At 39.2% G+C, this 27,923-nt stretch overlaps 1 protein-coding gene across 1 annotated transcript in view; it reads left to right on the forward strand.

Moving 5' to 3' along the window:
* LOC139741085 (E3 ubiquitin-protein ligase TRAF7-like) overlaps positions 1 to 27,923 on the forward strand; it is a 96,672-nt gene that overhangs the window by 20,515 nt on the left and 48,234 nt on the right. Inside the window, exons 4-6 of the mRNA XM_071651674.1 lie at positions 17,577 to 17,593; positions 21,666 to 21,751; positions 23,533 to 23,646. Coding sequence (XP_071507775.1) covers positions 17,577 to 17,593; positions 21,666 to 21,751; positions 23,533 to 23,646 — 217 coding nt within the window. The remainder of the gene's footprint in view (positions 1 to 17,576; positions 17,594 to 21,665; positions 21,752 to 23,532; positions 23,647 to 27,923) is intronic.

Consider the following 27,923-nt stretch of genomic DNA (forward strand, 5'->3'; position numbering starts at 1 on the left):
CTTTTTCATAATCTGTTCAGTACCCATTTGCATCAGCAAGTTACACTGTACTTTGCTAGCAGTGTTACTGAATTTTTAAAAAGAAAAGGATGGATTTGATGTTGGTATGGTCATAACAGATCCAGTGTAGGGTAGGGCAACTTGACACCATATCAGTATGATTACTCCTGTTTAATTGATATGTGTGATGAACAATGACATTTTATTACCTCCACCTGTTATTGCCATTAGAGGCATAAGATTTTCACGCTTTGGAGTGAGCTTGTGAGTCCATTTGAATATTTGTGGAATGTGAATGGGGTGTAGGAGTGTTGTTGTGTTTGTGTGTGAGTGTTTGTGTATGTGTGGGTATAATCCTATGCACACTTGTACTAATTTGTACATATGTACAGCTGTATCTTGTATTTATGGGAGTGTGTGTACATTTATATGCATGCATGTGCGTATGTTCTGAATGTGTGTGAATGTAGAGGTTTTTATGCAGTTGCAAGTGGGTGTACATGTGTGTGTGTGAGTGTATACCTGTGTGTAAGTACATGTATGTGTCTGCTTGTCTAGGTGTAAATTCATGTATACAATGCGTGTGAGTTTGTACTTGTAATTTTTTTTTCTGTTAATGTGTGTATGTATTTTTATATGCAGCTCCACATATGTATACTGTAGTGTGTGTTTGTGTTTACTTGATCTTGTTGATATTCTGCTAAGTCTGCAATAATCTTCAGAGGACAGCAGGGTGGAGCCTCAGGTGACACCTACCCCGCCCTGCCTCCCCCCCCCCCACCCCACAAAAAAATAACAACAACATGAACAAAATACCTGAACTCTCTGTGGCATACTTACCAGATTGTGGTCATGAAGACCATAGCTGACCTCTTGTTTGTTGATAAAGTCTACCATTTAATCATAAATCTTCAAATGAAAACATGACTTTGCAGATTTCGATTCATCTTGTGATCACCGCCCTCATCAACGAAGACAGGAAAGTGAAGAGTTCCTCCTCATATTCCTGTTTGTTTTTTTCTGTTGCCCGCTTCCTGTTGCTTAATTCCCGCAATTCACCAGAAGACCTATTTTGATGTGACTGAAACATGTTTTAGAGAACACATGACACTACCTGGAACAAGTGTTTGAATGTTTACGTCCCACCTTTATGAGAACTATTTGCCGTGCTGAGCTAGGCGGGATCTTGTGGCGAGCAGTGATTTCATATCTTATGAAGCTTTTCGGCAAATGCTCGGGGATGAATTCTCGATGCGGCTGCGGTATGTTTTCTTGTTTGTTCATGTGGTCTTGGCCTGACAATGAAAAAGGTATTGTTGATATTTTTTCTTTTCTAAACAGGAAATGAGTATGAGGGTGGGGTAGGGAGATTGTGCCTATCATTCACATGACTTGGCCATTTTACCTCACCTGTGTGGCTAACCAAGCCAGCCAGCGAGTTCTCCACCCTGGATTGCTTCAAGACTGCCACTGTGCAGACAGTAGAGGGCGCCCTTCCACAGTTGCTTGATTAGTTGGGTCTCGACACCTGTTTTTAGAATACCATAGCCTTGTTTTAAACCCTTCACTTTAAAGTACCAGGGTACATTGTACCAACAATGCTATATAATCAATTAGGAAATTCATAAAAAAATTAGGAATGCCAAGTTAATGCCATCTGGTTAGGTTGACAAATGCCATGTCAAACCACAGGGAATTACATACATTTCAGAAATGGGAGAGCAGTGCAAAAAGGGCAGTGGTCCAGGAGTTAAGTTGTAACAAGGAGGTTTCATAGCTGGAGTTCCAACTGGCTGTAATTATTCAAACAGTTGTCAGTTTTGTATTGATAACAAAAGAATTCCACAGGTGCATTTGTGCCTTTGATGATCGATGTTCGACGCCGCCGTCTTGCTGAGCAATCTGACGATTCATTTTGAATGCTAACATAATGTTGCCCATATTTTGCTTATCTATTTATTGAATGAAATGAAATTTCACTTTATGATAAAGCGTGTAAAACAAAAGTCAATCCTGTCCAGAAATTTGTGCAAAAGTGTATATCAGAGCTGTATCATGTAAAAATGTTTAAAACTGTACCATCCTGGAAAGCCAGTTCTATCACTTTTCCACTTAATTTCCACAAATAAAACTGATATGGAGTAATCTTCAAGTATAATTCTTTCTTGATAAATATATCAGATTAGTGCCCTGGTATACCCAGTCAAGTAATTTTCATCTTTATTTCAGCATTTTTGCGCAATATTTATTCACGCATCCTCGTGTCTGTACCACCTACCTTTTATAAGAAGGGATAGCGAAAAGTATTTACTATCACAAAGAAATATCTTCCTTAGAAAGTGGCTGGTGATTATGCAGTAAGACACAAGTCAGTCGTCTTCCTTTCTGCTGGCAGATCCTGTTTGGCACATGCTTCAAATATTTTTAGCGGCGGCATCGAACATGTAGCAAAGGAGATAAGACGGTTGTGACTCCATTCTCTTGAACCTTCTTGGTTGTAAGGTCTACTGGCATTTATTGAGTTCAAGTTTTAAGACTGTGTTTCTTCTGTTCTTTTCTTCATTTGTGTATTCAAATACAGTGTATGTATTTGTTTATTTTTTGTGTTTATCTGTTTTTTATTCATATAATATGACTTATTTATTTATACATTCTATCATTCATTGTTTTATTTAGGCTGTATGTATTCATTTGTCTTATGTTGATGCGGTAACCCCTTTTGTGAATGCAATGTTGTTGTCCTCACGGACCAATCATAGAAAAGAAACACACAAGACAGTGGATATAGATATCAGCACCACTCTACAATGTGGCAAAGAATAAACCTGAAGTATATAAACTGAGCCAAGATTGTAGGTCCTGGCAGTGGCAATGCAAGTGTGTGCTAATTCAATGACAAACCACATCCACGGTCAGTATAAATGATATCCCTATAATACCAGAGTACATCTTTCAGTTCATTGTGCAAAAGTATTCTTGCCAAAAGTGTTCTAAGGTTTATATAAAGTTCATTGTGGGTCATTAGCTCTTTCAAGAGGGAATGCATATTGTCCATGGGGGGTTGACAACACCCATGTATTAAAACCTCTCCTTACTCAATTTTTAATAATATTATAAAGAATACCAATCTATTTTTTTTTAACTTAATGGATTTCTTAATATAATCCCAAACACTGATTCTACATCATTTGTCATTTAATGCTGATGTTGTTTTGCAAAAATGTTGCAAAAGTAAAGAAGTTTTTTGCTCGTGAAAATTTATGGTTTGCGAGCTAGATACAAGGTCTTGCAACCTTAGGGACAATATGTCAGATATAAATCAGAGAGAATGGAATGTAGTCCCTTAACAAAAAGTGTCTCTCTCTGTTTAAAGGCTCTGTTCTAGGTCCATAGAAATTAACAGCTTTCAACAGTGCTTATTTGAAACTGTGTACTTCTATATATTGATTTTACCCGAGTGTGTGTAAGCATATTCAAAACATTGGCAATATCACTGTAGAATGACTGTGTCAGATGAACCAGAAACAGGTTAGGTATTGTTGCAAATTTGATCTTTTGAATGGGTGCTGTGAGCGAAGAAAAGCAACTCAGAGTCCTCAAAAGATTTTGTAAGCTGGAAAGAGGTTTGTGGGAAATAGATACTCATTTTTTTTTCTTCTATTTTCTAGGTATACAGAGAGGATTTTTCTTGTCTTATTGGCAAAATCATCCCTGAATTTATCAATGGAAAAATGGAGAGTTAATATCATCTTCTGAACGAGTGTATTTTGACACATATTGTCTTCCTTTCAATGCAAGAGTTTAGTCTGTAAGGTTCAGGGTTAAGCAAATTATACCCCTTTCAGTAACTCGTGCACTTTTGGCCAGCTCCTGGCCCGAGCTAAATTGGCCCGCGCCAAGCAGTAAAAATTGCGTTACGTAACCATAGCAGAGCAGCGCTACTTTTAAGATGACCCATTCACGAACTTGGCCACATAAGGGATAACTACCATGGTAACTGAACGTGTGCTCCGGCAGGGGCACGGCCAGGTAATTGTGACCTTTGACCGTGCAAGGTATTCCCCCGTGCCTGGCGCTGCTACTGTTCATAAACTCTTCGATCGGCGCCAGGCATGAGCCTGGCCCGCACCTGGTGCTAGGCTGCAGCAGCGCCAAAATAGTCCGTGCCCGGCGCGGGCCACTTTGGCCCGACCCATTCATAAACTCAAATTCTACGACTTAGCTCAGGCCTGGCCCGAGCCAGGAGGGTTACTGAAAAGGGTATTAGATTACTAAAATCTACTAAAGCTTTCAAACTTCTGAACATGAGGTCATAGAAGCATTCAAGACAGAGATAGTCAAGAAGGGGATAAAAATTGATGATTGCCGATGACGTGAGAATAAGCTACACATCTTGAAGGGACGCCTCGTACTGCCTCTGTGTGTAGAAAAACATTGCTCATGAATTTTTCCCAGTCAACATTCATTACTTCGTCGGCATAGATGGGGACCCCCAAAAAACTTGGCGTGTGGAGGGAGCTGGCGCTGAAATACAATTTAACAGTTTCCTCCCTCACCCTCCCAACCGGGGCTGTTAGAGGAGAAATTTCCAGCCGCGCGGAAGCGACATTTGAACAATTTGCCCTTCCGCCCCGTAACGAGTTTTCTAACACCCAATTCCTGGCACTGTCACCCCAAATGTGTGCCCCTTTACCCACTCCCCTGGACCTGAAGTGACACACATGGTATATGTTCCCCACTCACCCAAAGTTTTAAAGAGGCTAGGCTCGCTCTTGGAACTTTTTCGTCTTTCTCCTTTTCCTGGTAACCCTGGAGCGCTGCTTCATTTCGGGGGCACATGAATTCAAATTACTGTCACTTATCAGATGAAGACTCCACAAATTGATGATCAAGTAACTGGAGATGCTGAGGGATTTTTTGTGGTTGATGTTGTCGTAACAAGATGGACAGACACTAGTGCGTGAGAATTATAGTAATTTTCAAGACTTTGTCGGGGCTTTGCTATAGATGTATCTCCCATTGTACCCTAAATGGGCAAAAGCCCATTCCTATTACTTGCAGGGCATTGAGCTCTATGATCTAGCTGTGCTGAACAAATTTGCAGTTGGATTTGTAACCTGCTTTGTGGGTGTGTGTTATTGCTGATGTTGTTCTAAAAAGCTGCTCTGCAGAGTTCTGCAAATAGAATATAATGTTTGGATCTGTGAGAATGCTGCATTTCAGCGCGAATGTGCGAGGTGTCACAAGAGTATGAAAATGAAAATTTAAAGCTTTTAAGGTTGCTGTGCAGATATTCTATAAATTTTGTGTGTATCTTTTCCACTCCATCATGTATGCCCCCTTCCATGCCACCCCCTCCCAATATCCATTCCTTATCCTGTTTGTGTGTCTGTCAGCTGTACGTGATGGATGTACTCTCGTGTCTTTCCGTCTGTCCGTCTGTCCAGTTGTCTCTTTCTCCACCAGCAGTAGTCAAGGCCAGGTGCTGGCACAGCCCTGGGAAATGTCAAATTATCACAGCCCCACCCACTAAGATTGGCGTCTTCTGTCAGGGAAATCGGGGGTCTGTGGAGAGGGAGAGTTTTGGAGGATTTTTCAGGCACATGGCCCATCATTTGACCCATCAAGGTGTCATGCTCTCCAAATTCTGTTTCAACATCTTCCTCATCCTTACCTTTTTTTCTCCCTATGCTACGTTGAAGAGCAATTTGTATTAAATACTTCAAAAAAAAATCAGAAAGTACCATTTTGTCATCACCATATCGTGAGCACACTTGTGAAAGGAATGCAGTTTTGCAGGAGAAATCACTGAAAAAAAAAATCTTGCTCTTACTGCAAGCATCATTCCAACGTTTTTACAGGCGTTCTTCTCTGTATTTGGCATAATGCTGTCTGGCTAAGTAGAGAAAGAAGAAGAAGAGGAAAAAGAAGAAGATGGAGAGATTAATTACATTGTTCTTTTCTATGAGTTTGGGGAGAGGCTGGCTGTTTCCACAGACTAGTGTCACACAATGTAATAAAGATGTCAGAGATGAAAAACATATTTGCTGTCTGTAAACAAACAGGCACACACGCACACATATGCGTATGTATACACACATAAGAAAGGAAAATCCTTAGGAGTTATTACTCACGTTCACATCAGAATTTTTCTACAGCGGATGCCGATTCCCTGGTACGCTAAAGACAAACAGCTTTGCCCTGTGCCCACTCCCTTTTCCGCCAAGAGTCAAAATATCTTGTCACTCTCAGGCCGTGTGGTGCAACTGTGGTTGATGGCCGAGTTAATCTCGCGAAGATCGAGAATTTGTTTGTAGTGTTCAGCGACCTCGTGCAAAATAGGAGCAACTGCTGGTGTATGTCATTGTTTTAAAGGATGGATTGTATGTTGTCATGTGGTATTTGATCCTAACCAGTCATGTAACAAGGCCATGTCATTTTGTACAAGCTGAGAATGACAAACAACCCCTAATGAATTGCATTTGATCATCTTTAAAAAACAGGGGTAGCAGTTCAAGGTGTAGTCTCGTCAAGGTTTTTTTTTTTTTTTTTTGCCAGAGGGTATAGTCTACTGGGTATAGTCTAGAGGGTATAGCCTACAGGATAGAGTAAGACTGTACGTGGCATCGTCTGTAGAGTATGATAAACTGGGAATAGTCTACAGGGTATAGTCTACAGGGTATATCTTCAGAGGATTGGTGTACAGAGTATAGTATTGAAGGGAATAGTCTCTGCAGGGTATAGTATGTACGGGGTATATATACACAGTCTTTACAGGGTAAATCTCCAGAGGGTATAGTCACTACAGGTTACAGTCTACAGGGTATAGTCTTCTATAATCTGCAGATTGTAGTCTCTACATATGGTATAGTCTACAGGGTATAGTAACTAGAGGGCATAGTCTATGAAGGGTACTGTAGTCTCTAAAGGGTATAGTCACTACATGGTAACTTCTTTATGGGATAAAGCCAACCAGGGGATAGTCTGCGGGGTATAGTCTACATAGTAAATCTCGACAGGGTGTTGTGAAAGTGGAAATTTTTATGGTATGGAAATTTTTCGTGTGACCAGAAACTAGCGCAAAAATAAAAGCATGCTAATATTTTGCTCGTTGTTTGTACCTTTAAGTTATGTCTTGATTCCGGGGAATTAAAAACATGCAAAATTGATCTTGGTCAGCAGAGTACGATGAATTACCCTTGCGAAAATATCCACTTCTAGAGTAAAAAATTGTAGCCTGTATAGCTCTCTTGTTTATTTGCAAAAAAAAAATGTGATTTTTCTTGCTTTAATTGAATTTTAAAGGAAATTAGTAATTCATCCATGTTATCTTATTCTAGAATTTTGATGATTTGGTAATGATGTTTTTATGAGGTAAGACCCTGGAAATAATTGGAGCAAATTAATTGAACATTTGTGAGATAATTCTTTTGAAGGGATCATTCTTAAATAAATATATTTCTCATTTTGTAAATGAGCTGTGTTTTCTTATTTTCCCAGGTTTATATTCTTTAGTTACAATAGTATGTGAAAGATCAGAGCAACCATGCCGACTGTTGGTGCAGCCGTGAATTTATCACTAGCAAACTCTGCTCAGGGCGTGGTCAAGTGACATGGGCTTTTATGGTATAGGCAAGTGGCATAAACCTCTTCATCACAGTGTGTTTTGGGCAAGAGGATGTGAAATTTGCAGCACAAAAATGTGGAAAATATATAGACCATGTCATCCAATGCCTCCCCCTTTTTATTTATAGGCACACAATTGTGGCAAGTTGTTTGTGCGGCATGGAGACGAACGCAACACGCTGCCTCCCCATTCTGTATCAAATGTAGTGACCCCGAATGAGAATAGCGCTGGCTCAATGGGTCAGCGAACAACACTCTAGACTACAAGAGCTCTGTGCTAAAAGTCTCCTAACCCAAAATGGCTGTCTGAGCGAGCCACGAGAGCTTCCGAATGGACGCACACTCTCAGTGCACATGCGCATGAAGAGAGGCCAAAAGAGCCACGCGTCTTCTGGCCTCTCTCCTCCAATCACCGCAGCTCGCTGTGACAATGTTTGTGTATGATGGGTAAACACACATGCACACAGACACACGTGTCTCAGTGGCAGCATTGTCCCACACGTTTTAATATGGATATAACACCGAGTCTGGCATTGCGCAATTGCATGCACAAACTTTGGTCGTTCGGAGTTTACGTACCATTAGGGATGACGATCGTATGCCTTTAAAGGTTTGAGTGAGTTCAGCATCAGATAGAGTGCTAGTAGGTTTTTCTAACCTTCAGTCTCTGCATTATGAAATATCTTAAGGTTGATGAACCCCCAGAGAATCTATGCATATCAAAAATTTAAAAACTACTGGTATTATACTTTAATCACATGTAAAATTTTGAGCCCTAAAAAAAAAATCCTCTATTGGAAAGTACATACCTCCATCACTATGTGACAGATGCAGTATGGAAAGAGTTCAAAGACATCAGTATTGATATTGATAGTGTTGGGAGATGTGTAGCATTTCATTTCATTTTTTTTTCATTTCAATTTATTTTCATATTTCTCACATATATCACAATATAAAATAAATTGATACGAAATTTATACAGAACATAATTCAAAATAGAACTTCACCGGAATGTTCAAAAGTTTGTCTAGGTATACACTAGGTCTGTATACATGCGAGTTAAACTGAGATCATAATGCGAAAAATATGATGGGGCCTGCGTAAAAGCAAGCTTGTATAGAGCCGCAGGTCCCGTGATAAAATCAGATTTAGTTCATATCTACAGACTGTAAGATTTTGGATATACAATCATCCTGATATTTATTCCTTCCTTGATTCATGTTTAGAATTTTCAAGCATGAGGCACAGTTTCATGACGTCGCTGGGGTGACAAGACCTTGGTATCTCAAATTTTGGTAAAAATGGCTTTTTTGGATTAATGGTCAGATAATCACTGAAGTGCTATCCTGTCAAAATCCTAGCTGTCTTACCCCCAAAATTAAGCCACCATGACATGCCAAAGGAAAGGCTATCCTGTTCGATATAGTGCTTTGCCTGCCATGTTTTGTTGTTGTTGTTGTTGTTTTTTTATTCTCCTGAGCATTTGACATTTTGTAGATACGAGGTCTTGTCGCCCCAGCGACAATAAACTCTGTCCTTTCATTGAGATGACCAGTACAATGCTTTGATCAGTAAAGGGCTTTTTACACTTGTAAATTTTTGCTTAGCCCCGGACCAACGGTGGGGCTAAGGGGGGGCCTTAGTCCCACCGTTGGTACGGGACTATCCTTAGCCCACTTTCTGTTTACACTCGTTTTTGCCAAAGTGGGCTAGCCCCACCGATAGTACGGTACTATCTGGCCCTGCAAAATAGCAGGGGTTAGCACCGCAATTGCGGTGCTAAGCAAGTGAGTGTAAATAGAACGAAAAAATAATCCTGGGCTACGCGACGGAGACAAAGTCCGACCCTCACTGACCAATCAGAAACGAGGTAATCAAGTGCTGCCGGTGCGTGCGTGTACGTGTACAGTACACAGCGTAATTATGAATATTCATGTGGTTTGGAAAGTCCGGGGCTAAGAAATACGAGTGTAAAAAGGTCAGTTTTCTCCTTAGCCCCGGACAAGAGATAGTACGGGACTAATTGGCGAGTGTAAAAAGCTGAAAAAATTGGTACGGGACTAACGATAGTCCTTGGTCAGAGAAAGTCCGGGGTTAAGAAACACAAGTGTAAAAAGCCCTTAACTGTGTAGCAGAATGAAGCAGCGTATACAGACACAGGGTCTGGGAGTAATGAACTGAATGCCTTGGCACGAGCACCCTCCACACGTGCTGCGAATTTCACCGAGATGCGTCCATCATTGTGCCCGTTCCCTTGGATTTCCTGGAGGTGGGGCGATTTTGATTGATATCGCCCTCGTTGAACAAAGGCATGGGATATGGCCCATCCACTGGTAGGAACTTATTCACACTTCTCGTGTCAGGCTTTTCGCATCAAGCATTAATCTCACGACTCTATCGCTGCAATCCGCTCCAAACGTTCCAAAATGTGAGATTAATTTGCGCGCAACTCTGATCAACATGGCGCGGATGTTGCTGGAGGGGGAGGTGGGATTAGAGTCAAATGCGTAAAAAAGGGAGAAAGAATGAGAATGAGGGGAAACGGAGGGAAAGATTTGTGACAGAGATGTTATCCTGGATTTGTTTCGGTTGCATGTTTTGGCTTGCGACTTGGCACATCTCTCAACAAAGCCAGTCATTGTCGCCTCCGATCTACAGTACCAGAGATGCATCCACAAGTGAAATAAAAAATTTCTAGTCATCCTCAAAAATCCGTTGCGACTGGAACTTGTTTCAAATCCGTGCTCGTGACTGAGCACAGCGGCATTAGTGCTGCTACCAATCGGAAATAGTGGGCTGTCCCTCCTTAACCCCTCAAAATTGCTCCGGGGAAGAATAATCTTCCTTTTTGTCTGTCTGTAAGATCCGTTTTCTTCTTATTTTTTTAGTTTTACATTGCAGGCTTTCTTTTTTTTATTGAGGGGGTGCTTTCCCTTTTCTTTTTCCTCTGTGAAATGGAATGAACTGGACTGAAATGAAAGGAAATATATAAAAAATGAAACAGGAGAGACAAGAAATCAAAATGAGCATAAAATGCCTGAAGCATATATCTCAGTGCAGGTCAAGAGTGCAGTCTTCATCCAAACTTCCTTCTCTGAGATGAACACGAGATTCTGACTCCATGAAGGATCCAGAATTAACCACCTGTTAAGTGTTTGATGCTGTCTTGTTTTATCATTCATTGCCAGTTTTTCATAGGGTAGAATAGGAACCTTCTCTCTCTTATGAGCCATCCGTCTGGTCGTATACCATCGTTATTTATTTTTTATTTTTTTGGTTGCAGGCTTATCATAAGCCTCAGAATGTTTTATCTTTAAAAACTGATCCTCAAATTGGCAATGCATCAAGACAACTAAAGTTAATTTTCCTGTCTTAAGGTGTCAAAATTTGTGGGTTTTTTTTTCTGTATTTGTGCAGTTGTGATGAAATTTGCAAGTTCCATTTGTGACTCTGCATCACAAAACCATCAAAAAGTCACCAAACATGCTTTGTTGTTGTTGTTGTTGTTAAGGGCAGATTATGAAAGAGCAGCCTACCGCTCAAACTGAAATTGAGCATGGTCAATCAACACATTCTATCCATTACTGATACCAACATTCAAAGCAGTAGCATCATCCTTTCAAAAGTTACTTGAAAGTGAAGAGTGTGTAAAGGACTTTTAAGAAACCAAAAGGCATACATAATCACACTATTCTACAAAATAAGTGTTCTAGAAAAACTGCTTCAAATGCAAATTCCCATTTCTTCTATGATCCCAAACTTTAGTATGATGTAGAAGAATTAAGCATTGCTCTTTCAGAAAATATGAAAAGCTAAAATTTGAATGGGTTGACTTGTTTTACCTATTTTGAACTCTCGCATATAATCAGGACGTGCGACTTTTTGTTGGTTTTGTGATGCACAGTCACATTTCATCTTTTTCCTAAAAGGAGGTATGCAATGAAACTTGAGAGTTGCCAAGTTAATGATTACAGTAATGATAATTTCTGCAGCAATTTCCCCAGGAATAAATGGGTTAATAGATGAGATATTAGTGTACAATGAACCGATCTACAAAGTTACGTGTAAGTGATGCATGTATAACTTCATATTAAGAACACACAAGTTCAGATTGCATGCAACTTACAAACGCACTCTACAGAAAAAGTTATCATATGTGCAACCATGATGCAACATAGAGAAATCTACCGTGACATTGAATCATTGCACCAAGGAAATATGTTTCACTTCTTCTTTTCTTGTGCCATCAGCCTTCTCAAAGAGAAATGTGGAATAACTGTCATCGAAAGTCCAATGCTTTGTAATCACCCATCATGTTCAAAATTATTTCCACTTTAGCAAATATCAAGCTCCCAATAATGAGTAGAAATAGGTGGGAAATCAAAACATTGTGAATCTTCAAATGGTTCTCGTTTTCTGAGAAGAGTGATCAAAAGTTACTCACCGCTTTATACTTCAGCAGATGGCTTGTTGAATGAGCTCTTTATAATGCCAGTCAGTCATGGGACTCTTTCAAATGATTGCAATGAAAAGAAATTTCCGTTAAACTTCTGAAAACTTAATTTTGGCTCCTGAATGGAATTGTCTTATAACATTAAAGTATAAGTGATGCAGAGATCCACTTATCATGTTTCCATTTTTTTTTTACAAGATTGCAAGGAATCTAATGAAATGACACATTGGCTTTGTATGTGCATAATATCTTGTACATGTACATCATCTTACATTCGAATGAGCCTTTATCCATTTTGGGGGAAGTTTTCATATGTTTTCTCTACGATAGATTTGCATTGACTGAAGTAAAGATACCGGTATCTTGTACCCTATGACTATAGATAGATTAACACCCCCCCCCCCCCCCCCCCCCCCCCCATCAGAGCTGTAAACATCTCATGCATAGTTGTTGTTTTTTTTTTTAAAGAAAGTTCAGCTCATGCTGCAGAAAAGACTGAAAGTTTTGTGGGGAAAAAAAAAACTACTCAAAAAGATATGCACACAAATGTTTCCCATGTGAAGGTAAAATCTGTGTACCAGTGGTGAAAGGGTCATTTCACCCGCCCAGCTGAGCTTTCGGGGCCACCTCTAGTGACTGGTCATTTCACCCGCCCAGCTGAGCTTTCGGGGCCACCTCTAGTGACTGGTCATTTCACCCGCCCAGCTGAGGTTTCGGGGCCACCTCTAGTGACTGGTCATTTCACCCGCCCAGCTGAGCTTTCGGGGCCACCTCTAGTGACTGGTCATTTCACCCGCCCAGCTGAGGTTTCGGGGCCACCTCTAGTGACTGGAAGTTGGAAAAATGTTTTGTTCTCTGTTCACCATGCCACTAAAATGGGGGTACAAAAAGTGAGCGCCTTTAACATTCATGAACTTGAAGTGTTTGGTTTTGATCCGGAAGAGTGTCCCAACTGTACAGTTTTCAGGGCACATTTTAATGAGTCGAGGGGGTCCCCCCATCAACAACATTGTCAGCGGAGCGTGTCGAGCGAGAAACGTGCATGCAGTGACACATGCGGGACTGGGAGGGTGCTATATGAAGATACGTTGTCGCCTCTTTTCACAGTTTTGTTTTGTCTCCTTCACCCCTGGGAGCAGTTACTAAAACCATGCCACGTGCATATAAATGGAAGTCGTGCTCTCACCATGAATGGAAACCATTCGTGCAGTGCTCTCTGAATCAAGTACCGCAAGCGAAATGGGATGTTGTAAAACTTTTATCGGAAAAGGATGGGACCAAAAGTCATCATGCCTGATATCCTGTAAAGTTAATCCCACTTTTAGCTCTTTACCTCTTGTGTAAGTCTGAACCGCAGAAGACAAGGGGAAAAAAATGGTGGTCAAAGTGAAAAATTGCTTTTTTTCAGGGTCAACTTCAAGCTCACTTTGCTTCCAACAGAACATGGAAAAGCAACCGATGGTCTAACAAACTCTTGTAAAGTGAAGAATTAAATTCAGTACAGCACCAAGCTATCAAGCTCATATGTTTGCATTCAGACAAACACTAATTGATAAATAGAAAGATAGAAGTGCAAAACTGTGTCATGAAATGTAGCACTACAGACAACTTGAGATATGATATTTTTAAAGCTCATGCTTTATACAGCTGTAGGTAGATGAATAACCCACATTACATCATAAAATTGGGTACAAAGTATCTTTATGTAGTCCTTACAATTTCTTAATAGCTGTAGATTGAAAACCAGCTCTCAGAGTGTTTCATCTTGATTGAGTCCCGTTACACCAATCTCGCCATCTAGGACACAAGAGCCTCTCTGTTGCCAACTTTATGAACTTTTCAGAGTTATCTGCTGGCCGAGTAGGGCACATTTTAGATGATGATATCAGAAGGAGACAAAATAGTCCCCATGGAGATGATCATAATGGCAGTATTCCATTAAAGTTGCCCAATTGGTGATCACAGATCACCCTGTGTTGTCATGGAAACCGTCAAGACGTTGAGATATCTCATTCAGAAAGCCCCAGTATGTTGTCTACCTCTGGTGATTTTACCTCTAGTGCAACACTTGATCCAGTGTCTTCAGTGACCCTAAGTAGGAACTGTGCTTCAGATACTTAAAAAAACAAACAAACACACCAAACAACAAGAAGAAAAGAATGAAAACTTGTCTAATTGCCACTCTTGTGACCCGCATGGCTGGAAATTGTCATAATGATGTTACTATGTGGTTTTCCCGAAGTTCATCCCTTCCCACTGTGCTCGAACCTTCACTGGCGTTTATTCAACACCTCTCCATGATACGGACGTCTCCAGCTGATGGGGGGGGGGGGGGGGGGGACAGGTATTCTCATATTTAAAGTAGAAATAGACAAAAAGACTGATAATAGCAGATAAAAGACTATTGGCTGAAAGTTTGGGCATCTCCCACAGAGGCAGTAACTTCCCCTGCCGTCTGAGAAGAGGAGATTGAAGCTCGACGTGAATATCCCTCCGTCATCTCTGTGCACACCAATGGCAGGATAATAGGGAGGAAGGTATCCATTGTGCAAACCAATTTGTTTTCTGCATGTGGGTTTCCCTTCTTATTAATTCTGTTTTTTTTCTCCTGAATGGCCAAGCATGTGATTGTTTGTCTTCTCCATCTTTTAAAGAAGAAAAAACAAAATCAACAAACAAAAAGAGAGTAGTAACATTGAAAGAGAAGACCAATCAGAATTAATCTGACCCGCTCTACTTTTGTGAAAGTCAAGTCAAGGACAACTCTAGGACCTATCTGAACTGGTGGTGATTATATATATTAGAACTTATTTCTTTCAGATTACATGCTTTCTATCTCTTCATTCGTATGCCATTCTGTGGAAGCTAATGCCATGATTTTTTCTGACCTGAACAAAAGTGTACTATTTCAACACAACAATGTTTTTAGAAAGATGGTCAAAGGCACCTTTAAAATGTAGACATTGTCATTCAATTAAAGTGTCTATATATGACTTGACATGCTAAAAACACTAGTATTTCAAATGAAGATTCATCATCACTATAGCCAATGTAAAGTTGTCAAATATTGTGTGCAAAAGATGATATTTTTTATTCTTCTAGACTATCAACTTTCTTATAATGTATTAGAATTATGCCCACTATGATTTCCAAAAGCCTACTCTAGACACACTTTTGAGAGAATTACAACTGTATCTTTTGAAACTTCATTTCAATCAAGCAAATAGGAGATACACAAATGCTAGCCCTGTTACATTTCTGCAGTATTTTGCACTGGTTTTTTGCCCAAAATACTTCAAGTTTTGCGGAAAATAATGTTCTTTTTAATCACATTACTACACATGTATGTCTATTCCAGGAAAGGTAGAAATACTGGTTTCCACCAAAAACACACCCTTTTGGCCCTCAGAATCCCGTAATGCTATTTACAGGTTTGGAATCCTTGGAGATAATACAATTAAAGACATCTGGTAAATTCAAGACTCCATAGTAATAGACTTCACAAATATATTATGAATTACTTTTTTATATGTTTACATAATTATATGCTTTGTATGGCGTTGGGCCACTTTTCAGTATGCCTAGCAAGAGTCAAAGGGATTTCAGACTACATGTATAATTCATTTGTAATTTCTAAAATTGTTTACCTTTGGCTCAGGTCATTTAATCATTGAGCTTTGATTGAGCAGTAAAATGTCATTGTGAGTAAAAATGCCTTCTGATGTAATTGGGCATGGTCTGTAAGAGCATGCAACATTCAGCCTGCATATGTCGGTTGGAGCATTTTACACACGACATTCCCTTGAGTGGATTCAGACAGGGTTTCTGAGAAATGTGAGGGGGGGGGGGAGTGCAATCAGCACCATCAGTAAGGAATTAAAAAAACAGCTTGTAAGTGGTTTACAATTAGCGTGGTCTATACAATGTTTTGCTAATTGTGTCTGACAAGCTGGAACAAGGGTTAGGAATTTAGTTCTTTTCTTTTGGCATTATGTTGTGAATACTTGTATTTTTTCCTTTCCCCATTTCTAAATTGCAACACTGTAGCATAGTCTGATTTGCGGGTTCCTTCGTGTACGCGAGCCAAAAAGTTGACCTTTGTCGAAAGCTGCACTACCTGGAAAGTCAATGAACTTTCTGGCGTGCTTTCACAATGTAAGCTGTTGTGTTGGTAATAATTTGCACTATAGGCATGGTGGATGTGTGCAAAAATGATGCAAATGATGCAAACAACTTTTGGTTGAATATGTTAAAGGGACTGTACAGTACTGGTTGAGGTGGGGATTCATGTTTTTAGCATTCCTAAGTGAGATAATGAGAAACCTCCTATGAAATATGAAAGAGCATGTAATTTTAAGAAGGATTCAATGTTTATTTGATGAAAATTGTTTTTCAAATGGCTGAGATATCCAAAAAAGTGATAAGAATAAAAGGCGACAGGCCACACCTTTTATTAGGATCTCTTTGTTTGACCTTTTTTTTGGGGGATATCTCAGCCATTCCAAAACCGATTTTCATCAAATAAACTTTTGATACCCCGTAGAATTGCATACTCTTTGACATCTCATAGAGTGGTTTCTGAATGTCTCGCAAAACATTAAATACTAAATCCTCACCTCGACCAGAACTGTACACACCCTTTAAACTTTGCTCAAATCTCTTTGAGCACTTCAACATGTCAAAAACCATTTGCCTTTAAAACATTATCACATTCCTTTCCAGTCATGCTTCCCTGTTCCCTTCTCTAGGTCTCTCAAGGTGACATGCATGAAATTAGTTCTGAAAAGTAGTTTCTCCTCATATTGACAAAATTCAAATTCTTTCTGACTTTGCCCATTTATGAAAGCAAGAGAATATTAAGTAGAGGGGTGAAGGTTAATGAGGTGTGAATTTTCTTCAATTTGTCTCCCTTGTTTAATAGAGGGAGACAAATTGAAGAAAATTCACACCTCAATGCCCATATATATGTGGTACATGTAAATCATGGCATTTAATTTACTATTTAAGTACACTGTATGTGTGCTTTTTGTACACTTAAAAGAAGAGGACCCCACCCTCAAAAAGAAGAGGAGAAATTAATTGTGCTTTCGAGTAATACAGAGATGATCAAGAAAATCATGTTCACTGCACATAGCCACATTGCCACAAAGCCGGCAATTAACCAAGGAGCTGATAGTGTCAATATTGTGGCAGCTGAAGTGGCTTGTGGTCTTTTCTTGTCTGAATCACTCTTAATGAAGTGTTCATCCTGGAACCTTCCGCCAAACATCAACATATTTGTCAGGCAAGACATTTTTTTTTTTTTCAAAAAGATTTTTCCATTGAAACTTCATAGTGTATTGCTATGGTTTTGAGGAGCTCCTATCACTTGTTATTGACTTGAAGACTCTTGTAAAGGGAGTACCTGGTAGTTGCTTTTTTTTTTTGCCAGTCTATATTCTAACATTGAGTACTAAAGTGCACTTTGATGTTCAAGGTTTTTGCTATCATCTTGAAGAAGCTCACTGTCAGGTTGTATTAACAGTCAACTCTTTGTGTAAATGAATTGGGTAATAGCATAGCCTTCAGTTGATATAAACATTTTATATATCTAGATCTGAAATTTTGGTGGCAAAAAAAAAATGTATTGGCCCAAAATAAAAGGAATTATAATACATTTTGAATTGTACACTTTGTAGTTGCCCTATCGGGCCACCAAAAGATAAACTTTTTGGAAAGTTGGTAGCCCAACATCAAGTTTTAGTGGCCACCACTAATGTTGAGCCCTGTATATTCTTTTGTGTGATGATTACATGAGATTTTTATTCCTTACCCCTAAAATCCAAAGGCAAAAAGTAAGTTGTAAATGTTTTGTGAGAGATCTTCTTTACCTCTAAATTGGTGTACCATTTATGTTGTGGTTTGGAAGGAACACCTGTGAAGCGATGCATACAACTCTGGTGTCAACATGAGATTATACGTCATGATTAATAGCAACACACCCTGCCCAATACAATTACCATGAAAATGCAAACATGACGCTAGGAAGGGGAGGGTGAGATGGGTGGGGGGATGAGGGAGGGGGGCTTTGGGATGGGAATTTGTTGGTGAGGGGGTGGATTGGTGTTAAACAGGAAATGTGGATGATCTCCCACCAATCATATGACATCATGTCCCCCCACCACACCCCTTTTTTCTCGCACAGCTATTGCTGGGACCCACTGCCGGGCTGCGGTCCCGCGCGGTGACTTAGCGGGTCCGGTCGGTGCAGCTAGAAGACTGTTTGTGTTTGCCCGGAGCGACCTGGCCGCTGCCGCCGCTGTTGGGCATGTGATCCTTCATGTATTAGTCCGAGGCCAGTTGGACCGATAAGGGGATTAACAGGGGACTTAAGTGGTCTCACTTTATCACACACAAACACACATACACACACACACACACACACACACACACACACACATTGACTTCAGTGATTACAAAAATTTGTGTTGTGGAGAGTATCATTACATGCAAAGACAGGTCACCGGAGTCATTACACTTTGAAGAATGAGATCAATTTTCCTTTTAGATCGTGGAGCACTGTCATAAAGTAAAAGGATTGAGAAGTAACAACAACAACATCAACCAAAAAAAGTCCAGACAATGAAAAAAAGTTGAAGATACTTATGCTTAGAATTATATCATATTCATAAGCACCTGCACAGAATGTTAGACTAATCAGTCACGGAAAACCAGTTTGGTGCATTTAGAGAACTTTGCTTCTGTAACATTTTGGAATGGTCTCTGAAAGATGACTGGAAATAAAATGAGTTGCCTTTTAGTTACGGTTTATTCTGTTTTTAATTCTTTTTCCCCCGTCATATACATGTGAATGTTCTGTAAATATGAAATTGAAGTGTTTTTTTTATGTGTGTGTGTATTTTTTTATTGTTTATCTTGTGCTTTTTTAAACTGAATAAAGTGATAACTTATTTCAGATCTTGATAAGATGGCATTCCTGAGTGAAATGGTGACCATTCAAATGTGATGCTTAATTCATTGGACCTCATTTTCATACAGAGGATTAACCATTGGTAGTAAAGATTTTCATAATATTCAATATGTGGTAAACCGGTGCAGTTTAGTAATAGGGGTGCAATTCATGATACAACATCCTGACAGGTCTGTGAATGACCAGGTCTGTGAATGACCAGGTCTGGGAATGACCAGGTCTGCATGAGTGTGCTGAGAAGTGGATTCTTTTTTTTTCCACAAGAGATGCTTGGAAAGTTAGAGGATCGATACAAACTTTTGATCTCATCAGGCGAATGTGAGATCGGGGGATGTGCAATGTGGAGAGTATATATCTCGGGGAGCTCGCTCTCACCGCGATTGACAATAATCTGTCTCGTCTTGTGAAAATCTGGCGGGCTTGAGCCGCGAGCGTGACTGTGAGATCGGCCGTCATGTACGCAACCACTGTGGGGGTCTTTTCTCTCCTCTAATATTGTCCTTCCTGTCGTAAATCCTGGAGCTGCGCTTGTGCTCTCTCTCTCTCTCTCTTGATTTCTCGTTACACATGTCTACAGCATTCATCTGGCTGAAATGGACAATTTTGTGCCATGACACACACACACACACACACACGTACGCACACACATGCATCCCTATGTGTTCTCACATACTTCTTTTTTTTTTTGGTGCCGAGTGCGCAGAGAAGGGTCTTCCATTTTGATGAGGGGAGTCTTTCCGTCCTCTCTTGGTAACTTTTCCTTGTCTTTTCCTGGCATCCTCTCTCCCTCAACCGTGTGTTTCTAGCATTATGCATGGTATACTTGGAAGTGGGCCAAACAAAAACGACTTTTTTTTTTTCCCGTCACCGAGTACGGGAGTTGCGTTAACCATGTGTATGGATGATGTCAGTGGTGCATTAACCAATGTGTAGTGGCACGGCGCTTTTTAACAATAGAAGGGGGAAGTAAATCTAGCCCTAGTGTTTTGGCGATTAGCATAATTAACGTTGATAGGAAGGGAATTATGTAGTTTGCTCATGGTTCACCGCTGCATAGAAAGAGGAGGAGAAATAGAGAGAGAGAAGGAAAAAAAAATACTCGCACAGAAACGTAAAACGCCAAGACGTTGCGAGGGGGAGTTGTTGCCCGGTGCCAAGTTGATGCGTGTGTTGTGAGTCGCATTGGCCGTGCTCGACTGTGTAACTGACTGAATTTGATTGTACATGTACCTGCTGTAAGTATTCTACGTTTCTTCGCTAACCTGTGTGTGTGTGTGTGAATAGCATGGTGTTGGAGCTGACTTCCAATTTCAGATTTCATAGTATCATGTCACTTGGTAATTATTTTTGCAGGTCTCATCAATGCAACTGTTCTGATTTCCCATGATTTTGTTAAAAAAAAACACAATTCTGGCTCCTGATAAGACAAATACACACATGTAACATCAGTCAATAGATCCAAATTGTATGATTTTGATATAAGATTGTTCATGACTCATGGATATTTCAAATTGCTACTACTGGGACTTTCTATTTAAAGTGTCTATTTATTTATTTTTTTTATTTTTATTTTTTTTTGCAGTCAATAGATCCAAAATGTTGATTTTGATATTGTTAAAATATGTGTGTCTCAGAGATATTTGAACTGTTGCTGCAAAGGCTTTTTGTATTAATCTTTTTTGTTTGTTTTTAATGCAGCATATTTCGAGTTCAAATGTTGTGTATTAATGTTAGTATTAGCATCAAAATGTCCACGAAGTTATGTGAATGATGATCAGATAAATTCCTATGAGTTTTCCTCAAATGTCTTATTGTGGTTGACATTGACAAAAATATTTGCTTGTGCGATTTCATACAAACATGTAATGTGGACTGTGTTTGAGAAGGCAGTGCACATGTGCTAATGTGATTTCGTTGTCTATTGGTGCATGATTAATGCTGTGAGTTGGATATTGTGCAGAAATGTATCGTAAGTGTGTGTGGATTTGTAGCAGGAAAACTTTGAGTCCATTTTTGTTGTTAGGAAAAATCAGTTATGCAAATGCATGGTTATTACAGTGTCTCACAAACAGGACTTTTGAGTCCACAGTTTTGAATGGCAGAGAAAATTTTGGTGGCAGATATTATGGTGGTTTTTTTTTTTTGTGTGTGGATGGATATTGTGGAGGGAAAATCAATTTTTTATATTTGAGCATATGAATATTGTGGGGAAAAGATCCATACATAAGTATGTGTGAAAGTATGACCTTAAAATGTAGACTTTGTGTTCTGTGTCTATTTTTTACAGTTCACTGTCTTCATACTACATGTGAATGTTAATTCATCTTCATATGGCATGTATGCACTGATTTTGAATCAATAACCTTTTTTGAATTTGATTCATTGTTTTTTTTCTCATTTTGAATAATTATGTTTAAAACTGTTGTCTGTATATGATTTTTTTTTTAAACTTTAAAACTGTGTGCCCAATTTTCACAATTGATCCTATCACTTCTGTAACATGCTTTGACTTGACTAAAACCTTCAGTCGTAGCAGGCACTTTATCCTCCTGTCAGATCTTCAAATTTCTCCATCGTTCTCCATCTCCAAAATTCCAGGTTTGGGAGAGAATCTAGTTAACAACGCACTGGGCCCTCCGTCCCCCGGCTTCAAGAATCGCAGCTCTTCGAGTCTGTCCTACAATGAAGACATGGACAGTGCTGTAAGTTTACCAGTCTCTTTTAACTCCCTTCCCCTCCATTTCCTCGCCCCTCCTTCCCATCACCCCTACAGAAGATCTCATCAGAGGTAATGGTTCTTGGGTAACAACACGCATACACTTTCTACCGAGCATCATCCAAAGAGTACCAGTGTGCCAGATCCACATGTGTTACATTTTTGCTCAATCTACAAAATTGTACGTGTGTGGGGTTTTTTTTTTATAATTCTGTGAGAAATTCAAGTATTCCTTGATTTTCAATGATATTTTTCTTTTTTTTTTAAATTAAAGTAATAAGTAATAGATAATAAGTTATGTAAGCTGTACCCATTACTTTTTTTTAATAAGCTATTTTCATTGTGTTATTTTTGAAAAGGGCCTGTGACAAGTGGTGTTCATAAGATTTGGAAAGGGATCTTTTTGTCAATCAAAGGTCCATTTTTATTGCACAGCCAATTATTTTTTTCATTTAGCAATATGTTTGCTCCATAATTACTTGTTGATTATATTTAATGGCCCGTGCAGAAAAAGAAGAAGACAAAACCGGTAATGAGTACGGTAAAATGCAATGTCCTCTTATGGCATGTTTCGCAGATACTTTAACCAACCAAAGAAATTATTGCAGCTCTGTATTTTTTTTTCCACAATCATCAATAAAGACATGCAAGAGGTTTCAGGTAATTGAACATTTTGAAAACATAATGACTCAAACCACTACTGAAAATCTAAACACACATACGTAGAACCTTCCACACTTCATGATAGATGCCTTGGCGCATCCTACGAACCACGTCTCACAAGATATCTTCTCCCGCAGCCCCCCCCCCCCCCCCCCCGATCCTCAAACTCCTGCCCAGAACTCTGGCTTGCAGACTTGCTGCTGAGCGTGTTTATCTGGCTGTAATTCAGTTTAGCTCTTGAGGAAATTAAAGTGATCCCCTCTTCCAGTTCCGTTTTAAAATCAGGTGCTCCTACAGTTCCTCCTTTTCCTTTGGCTGGCACTTGCCCCAGTCAGGAATTTGACTTATTGGTGCCTTATTTCCTCTCTCTTTTTTTGTTCTCGTCACCAGCATACTTCCCACCCACTCCAATTTGAGCCAATTTTGGCTGATTTGGCCCCGGTTTTCTGAGGCATATCTTATGGTTCCTCTGTGTCACTCACCGGACACCTTTCCTTTGCGTTTTTTACCCACCATTTCCCTCCCCGCTGAGGTCTCTTGTGTGGTTGCCGTCGTCACACTAAATACCGACGACGCGTCGTAGCAATATGGGTGAGTAACTTCCCCTCTGAGCTTTACCCGCTCGGCGCAGGAAGGAAAAAAAAAACACAGAAAGGGAGAAGTGCCGAAAACTCATTCACTCATTCCCACGGCAGTGGTAAACAGACTTTGAGCCGGTGTTTACTGCGTGAGTGAGGGGGAAGTTACTCAGCTACATATTTTTGCCTTACTCCAACTTCCACGAACGAGCGATTTTTACGTTTCCCGTGAAATTCATGCATGACATTTTCCCAGTCTGCATTCCGTTGCAGTGTTTCCTGTTTTCTCCCGTGCGAAAAAAGAAAAAAAAACAGAAGACAGGGAAAAAAAAGTTGATAAACAGCTGTTTGGTTGGGAGTGAGACTGCTACAATAAGAGGCATTATTAATCAAGATTTGTGATTCAGTTGTTCATCTGACTGACTGCAACAAGTGTATCTACCCCCATCAATTTTGGCAAGTGTGGCCATGTAACAATGCCGGCATTCGTTTGCCCCCTTTCCTTGGATTTCTCGCGTCGGAGCAGCGGAGGAAGTTGTGTGGGAAACCTGACGGCTGCGCTCCGGGGAAGGGTAGCGTGGCCAGGCCAACGGTGTTACCGCTGAAGGCACCTAGGATGGGTAGCCTGGAAGAAGAAGAGGTACGTTGTAGCATCGGCTGTCTTGTCTGTTCGTCTGTTTGTATGATCGCACCTGCAACAGCGACCTTCTGCACCCCAAGGTTTGGTCTGCCAGTGTACACATACAGTGGTGTAATATGTCGTTTTTGTGTCACCCAATGGCAAATCTGTTGAGTGAATCTATGCAGGAATTCAATAGGCAGTGCACAGCAATATCAACATTTCTAGGATTCCTTGAGATACTGTGTGTTTCTGTAACTTTGGTGACATTATACAGTGTAGGCTGTCTTGAATGTTTTTATCAATATATAGTTTATACTGATGATGCGATAAAATCAGTCACATCGCAACTATTAGAAACAATAACAAGCTCAAGATGCTTCTAGCATGTTTAAGATTCCTTGTAATATCAATGAAGGCATTTCTGCCTCAAAGTGACGATTAAAGTAAGTATTCTTTGAGGTCATGGCTGATCAGATGAACTGTTTTCTGTCTGCGTTCATTTTTGTGTTGGTTAAAGTACTGTATAAGCTGGTTATTTTTTGCGTACAGATGTTTTCGCGAATGAGGAGGTCTCAGACTTTTTTTGCGAGATGTTGCTTTCACGAATGGAAACCTTGGCTATTGTAAGCGTACTATATTGCCATAGCGCATAGCAAAATTTTCATTTGTTGTTAAATTCATGGTCCAAGAGTACTTCGTGAAATTCGCAAAAATTAAAACCTCGTGAAAATAACAGCTTATACAGTAGTGAAAACATACAACACTTCGTGCTATGCCCGCAGCTACACGTATTTCTGTGACTGTGCAGCAGTACGATTTGGCATTGCAGGAATATTCTGTGCTTGATGTCTTGTAGCATGCAGATTCAGTTTTGCGAGTGTTGTACAATGTAATTTGCATGCATTTTTGTCAGTCGTGTGCAGAGTATTGCAAACTAATTTTGTTTAAAAAACCATATTTCAATCAGGGGCCCCATTTCATAAAACTTGTAATCAGTAACAAATTATGATAAGCTGATGAAATCCTTGCATCTGATTGGCTGAAAGCAAATTTGTCATAGATATGTGGCAGTTGTTTAATACTGATAACATGTTTTATGACACGGGACCCAAGACTGTCTTGAATTCATGTTTAATCCATTTACTTCAGTGTGACACAATTCCATGAATGTCTTGATACATTTTAAACCAGGAAAATGGATGTATAGCCTTTGCAGACATTGGCAGCATCTTTGATAACATCAGCACCCTGATGCTATAATTTACTTGCTACTGAAGCTACATGAATATATACAAATTTGTGTACCGGTATATATTTTACAAGTTACTGAAGTTGCGTGATACAAATTTGTATACGGGTATAGAATATGGATGTATATTAACCCATTGAGGATGGGCTGATTTTGCTACAACACACATATCACATAGACACCTGCCCGAGTATGCTCGGGACTCGTCCTTAACAGGTTATTGTGAATGTAACTATACAAACATTCCGTAGACATCAGCACCAAGAATTTTTGATGACGTCAACACCCTGTTGCTATAATACTAGTTACTGAAGTTGCATAAGTTTGTACAGGGATATAACGCTTGATGTGAATGAAACTGATATAGAAACGTTTTGTAAACATCTGCACCGAAGACCGTTGATGACATCAACAACTTGTCACTGTAATTCATTAGTGACTGAAATTGCATGAATATACAAATCTGTATGTATCCAATATATCTGTCAGTAGAATATAATATTACTGGTATCCGTAGTCACTTGATATTACAATGCTACTGTGCTGGCCCTGAACAGTGTGTGAGGGGCGAATGTTTGTTTCCGTTTTTGACAATATATTTGCACGTTGTTATTTTTGCAGTCAAGAGCCTATTCGCAAATATTAAACCACAGCAAAAAAGATATAAATAAATAAACAAAAAAATTATCATTTACAGTATTGGTCTCTATATAGTTATGTAAATATTAATTTTCTGTGGAATTATGTTTAAAAACCATATTTCATGCCAGTGCTCTTGTTTTGTACTGGATTAAAATGGGGCTTCTGAGAGATATCAGGGATTAAGATTGTTGTGAGACGGAAGTGCAAGATCAGACATGCATTTTAAGAGAGATTACTGGATTTCACCACACATCCAACCCCTTGAAAAAGTATGGCAGAGTATCAACATTTTCATATAATCATTTTATTTTTCAGTATGTGCTTAAATTGTGTCTTCATGTTCATGTGTGCTTGAAATGTCAAATTTGGTGAGAGGATCAAAAGAATGTGAAAAGTTCATTAATACAGAGTCAATTTCATTGTCATTTCTTTTCTTGTCACATTTTATTATTATGATTGTGATTATTATCTTTGTAATGAATATGATTGTTACTGTTCATTATTATCATCATTATTTATTCTATTAATTATACCTTATCCTTATCTTTCTCTCTTTCTGGGGATGGATTTACAATGTAGGTAGTCATTTCTTATTTAATGCCTTCAAACTTCAGGAAGGAGTTCACCTTGAAATTCATGATTTTCTTCCGTCGAGATTTTTTTATCATGGCTACTACTAAGACACTGATCAATTCAGTGCTTATTTACGTCGATGTAGGGCAATTTGTCAATCAGTTGCAAAGTTCACCTTGCTTTAACTTTAATGCCATGCTATTCTTTGCCCCCTCCCACTCCGGCATTCTTTTGTATGGATACAGATTTCAGGTTATATGTGACAGCTCTGATCTTGTTTTCTGTTTGCAGACGTACTGTAGTCTTCTTTAGATAGTAGATGTTTTTGTGGGAAGATACAAGCAAATTGTATTACGGTGATTTCTTCTGCCATAAGGTATATGCTGTATTTGTCTATCCTGCATTATCTTCTGTGGATTTTGTGATTTTCCAAAAACATGGTTATTTGTTCTGTATTATGCTAATTAAAATGCTAATTTATGCATAATATTTTGTGCATCAGATTTACGGCTCTAAATCCCTAAATAAAGCTTTAAATGGGCTAATGTTTTGTTTAATATTCTTTGTAGTATTATAAATGAATTTACGTGAAAACTTGCTATATTGAAATGAATTTACATATTTAGCCGAACTTTGGGTTTTTTTTTTTACTTTTGTTTTTTATTGTTTCCTTTTATCTAGAAAAGTAATGGTAACCAAAAGGGATATTATTTGAGAAAAACCAGGAAAAAACATTCATCTGACACATCTTATAGAACCCATACATTGTGCACACACAAGTCATTGGAAACTGCCATAGGGCTTCAAAATGTGCACAAGATGTGAAAGAAAAAGTCATTAGATTTCAGTTAAAAAGACTGTAGCATTTTAAACTTATTGCAAAACAGCCAAAGGGGGGGCTTATTTAAAGATTAGATTTCTTGTATTGTATGAACCTTTCTTGGAAATGTCCAGTGATATCTCCTTTCACATGATTGTGGAAGTTAAAGACAATCGTTACAAACCTAACCTCTTACATTAACCCCCATTCATACTCAAGAACTGTTGGTTCTTTGATCATGATGAAATAATGATTTAAAAAAAAAAAAATATTTTCATGGAATATGCAAGACCAATGTGTGTCTCTATGTCTCACGATGTCTGTGTTCTCTTCTTCTTCAATTCCTTCCCACAATGCACAGAGTGAGGCCCTCGTCTTTGTGGAGCAGTACGTGTTAACACTTTCATTATTTACACTGTGCTGTCATCAATAAGTTCGTATACATACAGTGGGTGATTTCAAGTTTGGTGCTAGTGTTAGTGCTATCTTGACACTTGTGTTGCTGCTGAAACAGTAAAACTACACAAAACATGATGCACTTCAAAAGTGAATGCTGAGAAATGACTTACAAACAGCACGCAGGTATTACTACAACTATAAAAAAGTGTGTTGTTTGAAGGTTTAAAAAAAGTGACTTGCTACACATTTTACAATAGCTGAGCCTACTTAAACAGATAATCCGTCCCTTGATCACCGATTCTGATAGTGCATTGAAGAGGAGATTGAGCATTAGAAATGGTCACATTCATTTTTTTTTTTTGGGGGGGGGGAGGGGGTGAAAGCATGACTAAGAGAGACTGAAATCAAGTTATACTGTGAAGGTCTCGCTTAGTCCCACAAATATAAATTGGTGTAATGAGGGAGGAGAACTCCAAGCCCCCTGTGAAGACAGAATGTTAACATTACTTAGGTAATGTGTTCACATTCTAATTCATTACCATCAATCATGGCCCTTCCTGAGTGCGAACATTCATGGACAAGACAGACCACCTGACGAAAAGAGAGTACTGC

The sequence above is a fragment of the Diadema antillarum genome, unplaced genomic scaffold (genome assembly GCF_040938485.1).
Source record: "Diadema antillarum isolate AM-2024a unplaced genomic scaffold, OU_Dant_1.0 seq00000901_RagTag, whole genome shotgun sequence".
Lineage (NCBI taxonomy): Eukaryota > Metazoa > Echinodermata > Echinoidea > Diadematoida > Diadematidae > Diadema > Diadema antillarum.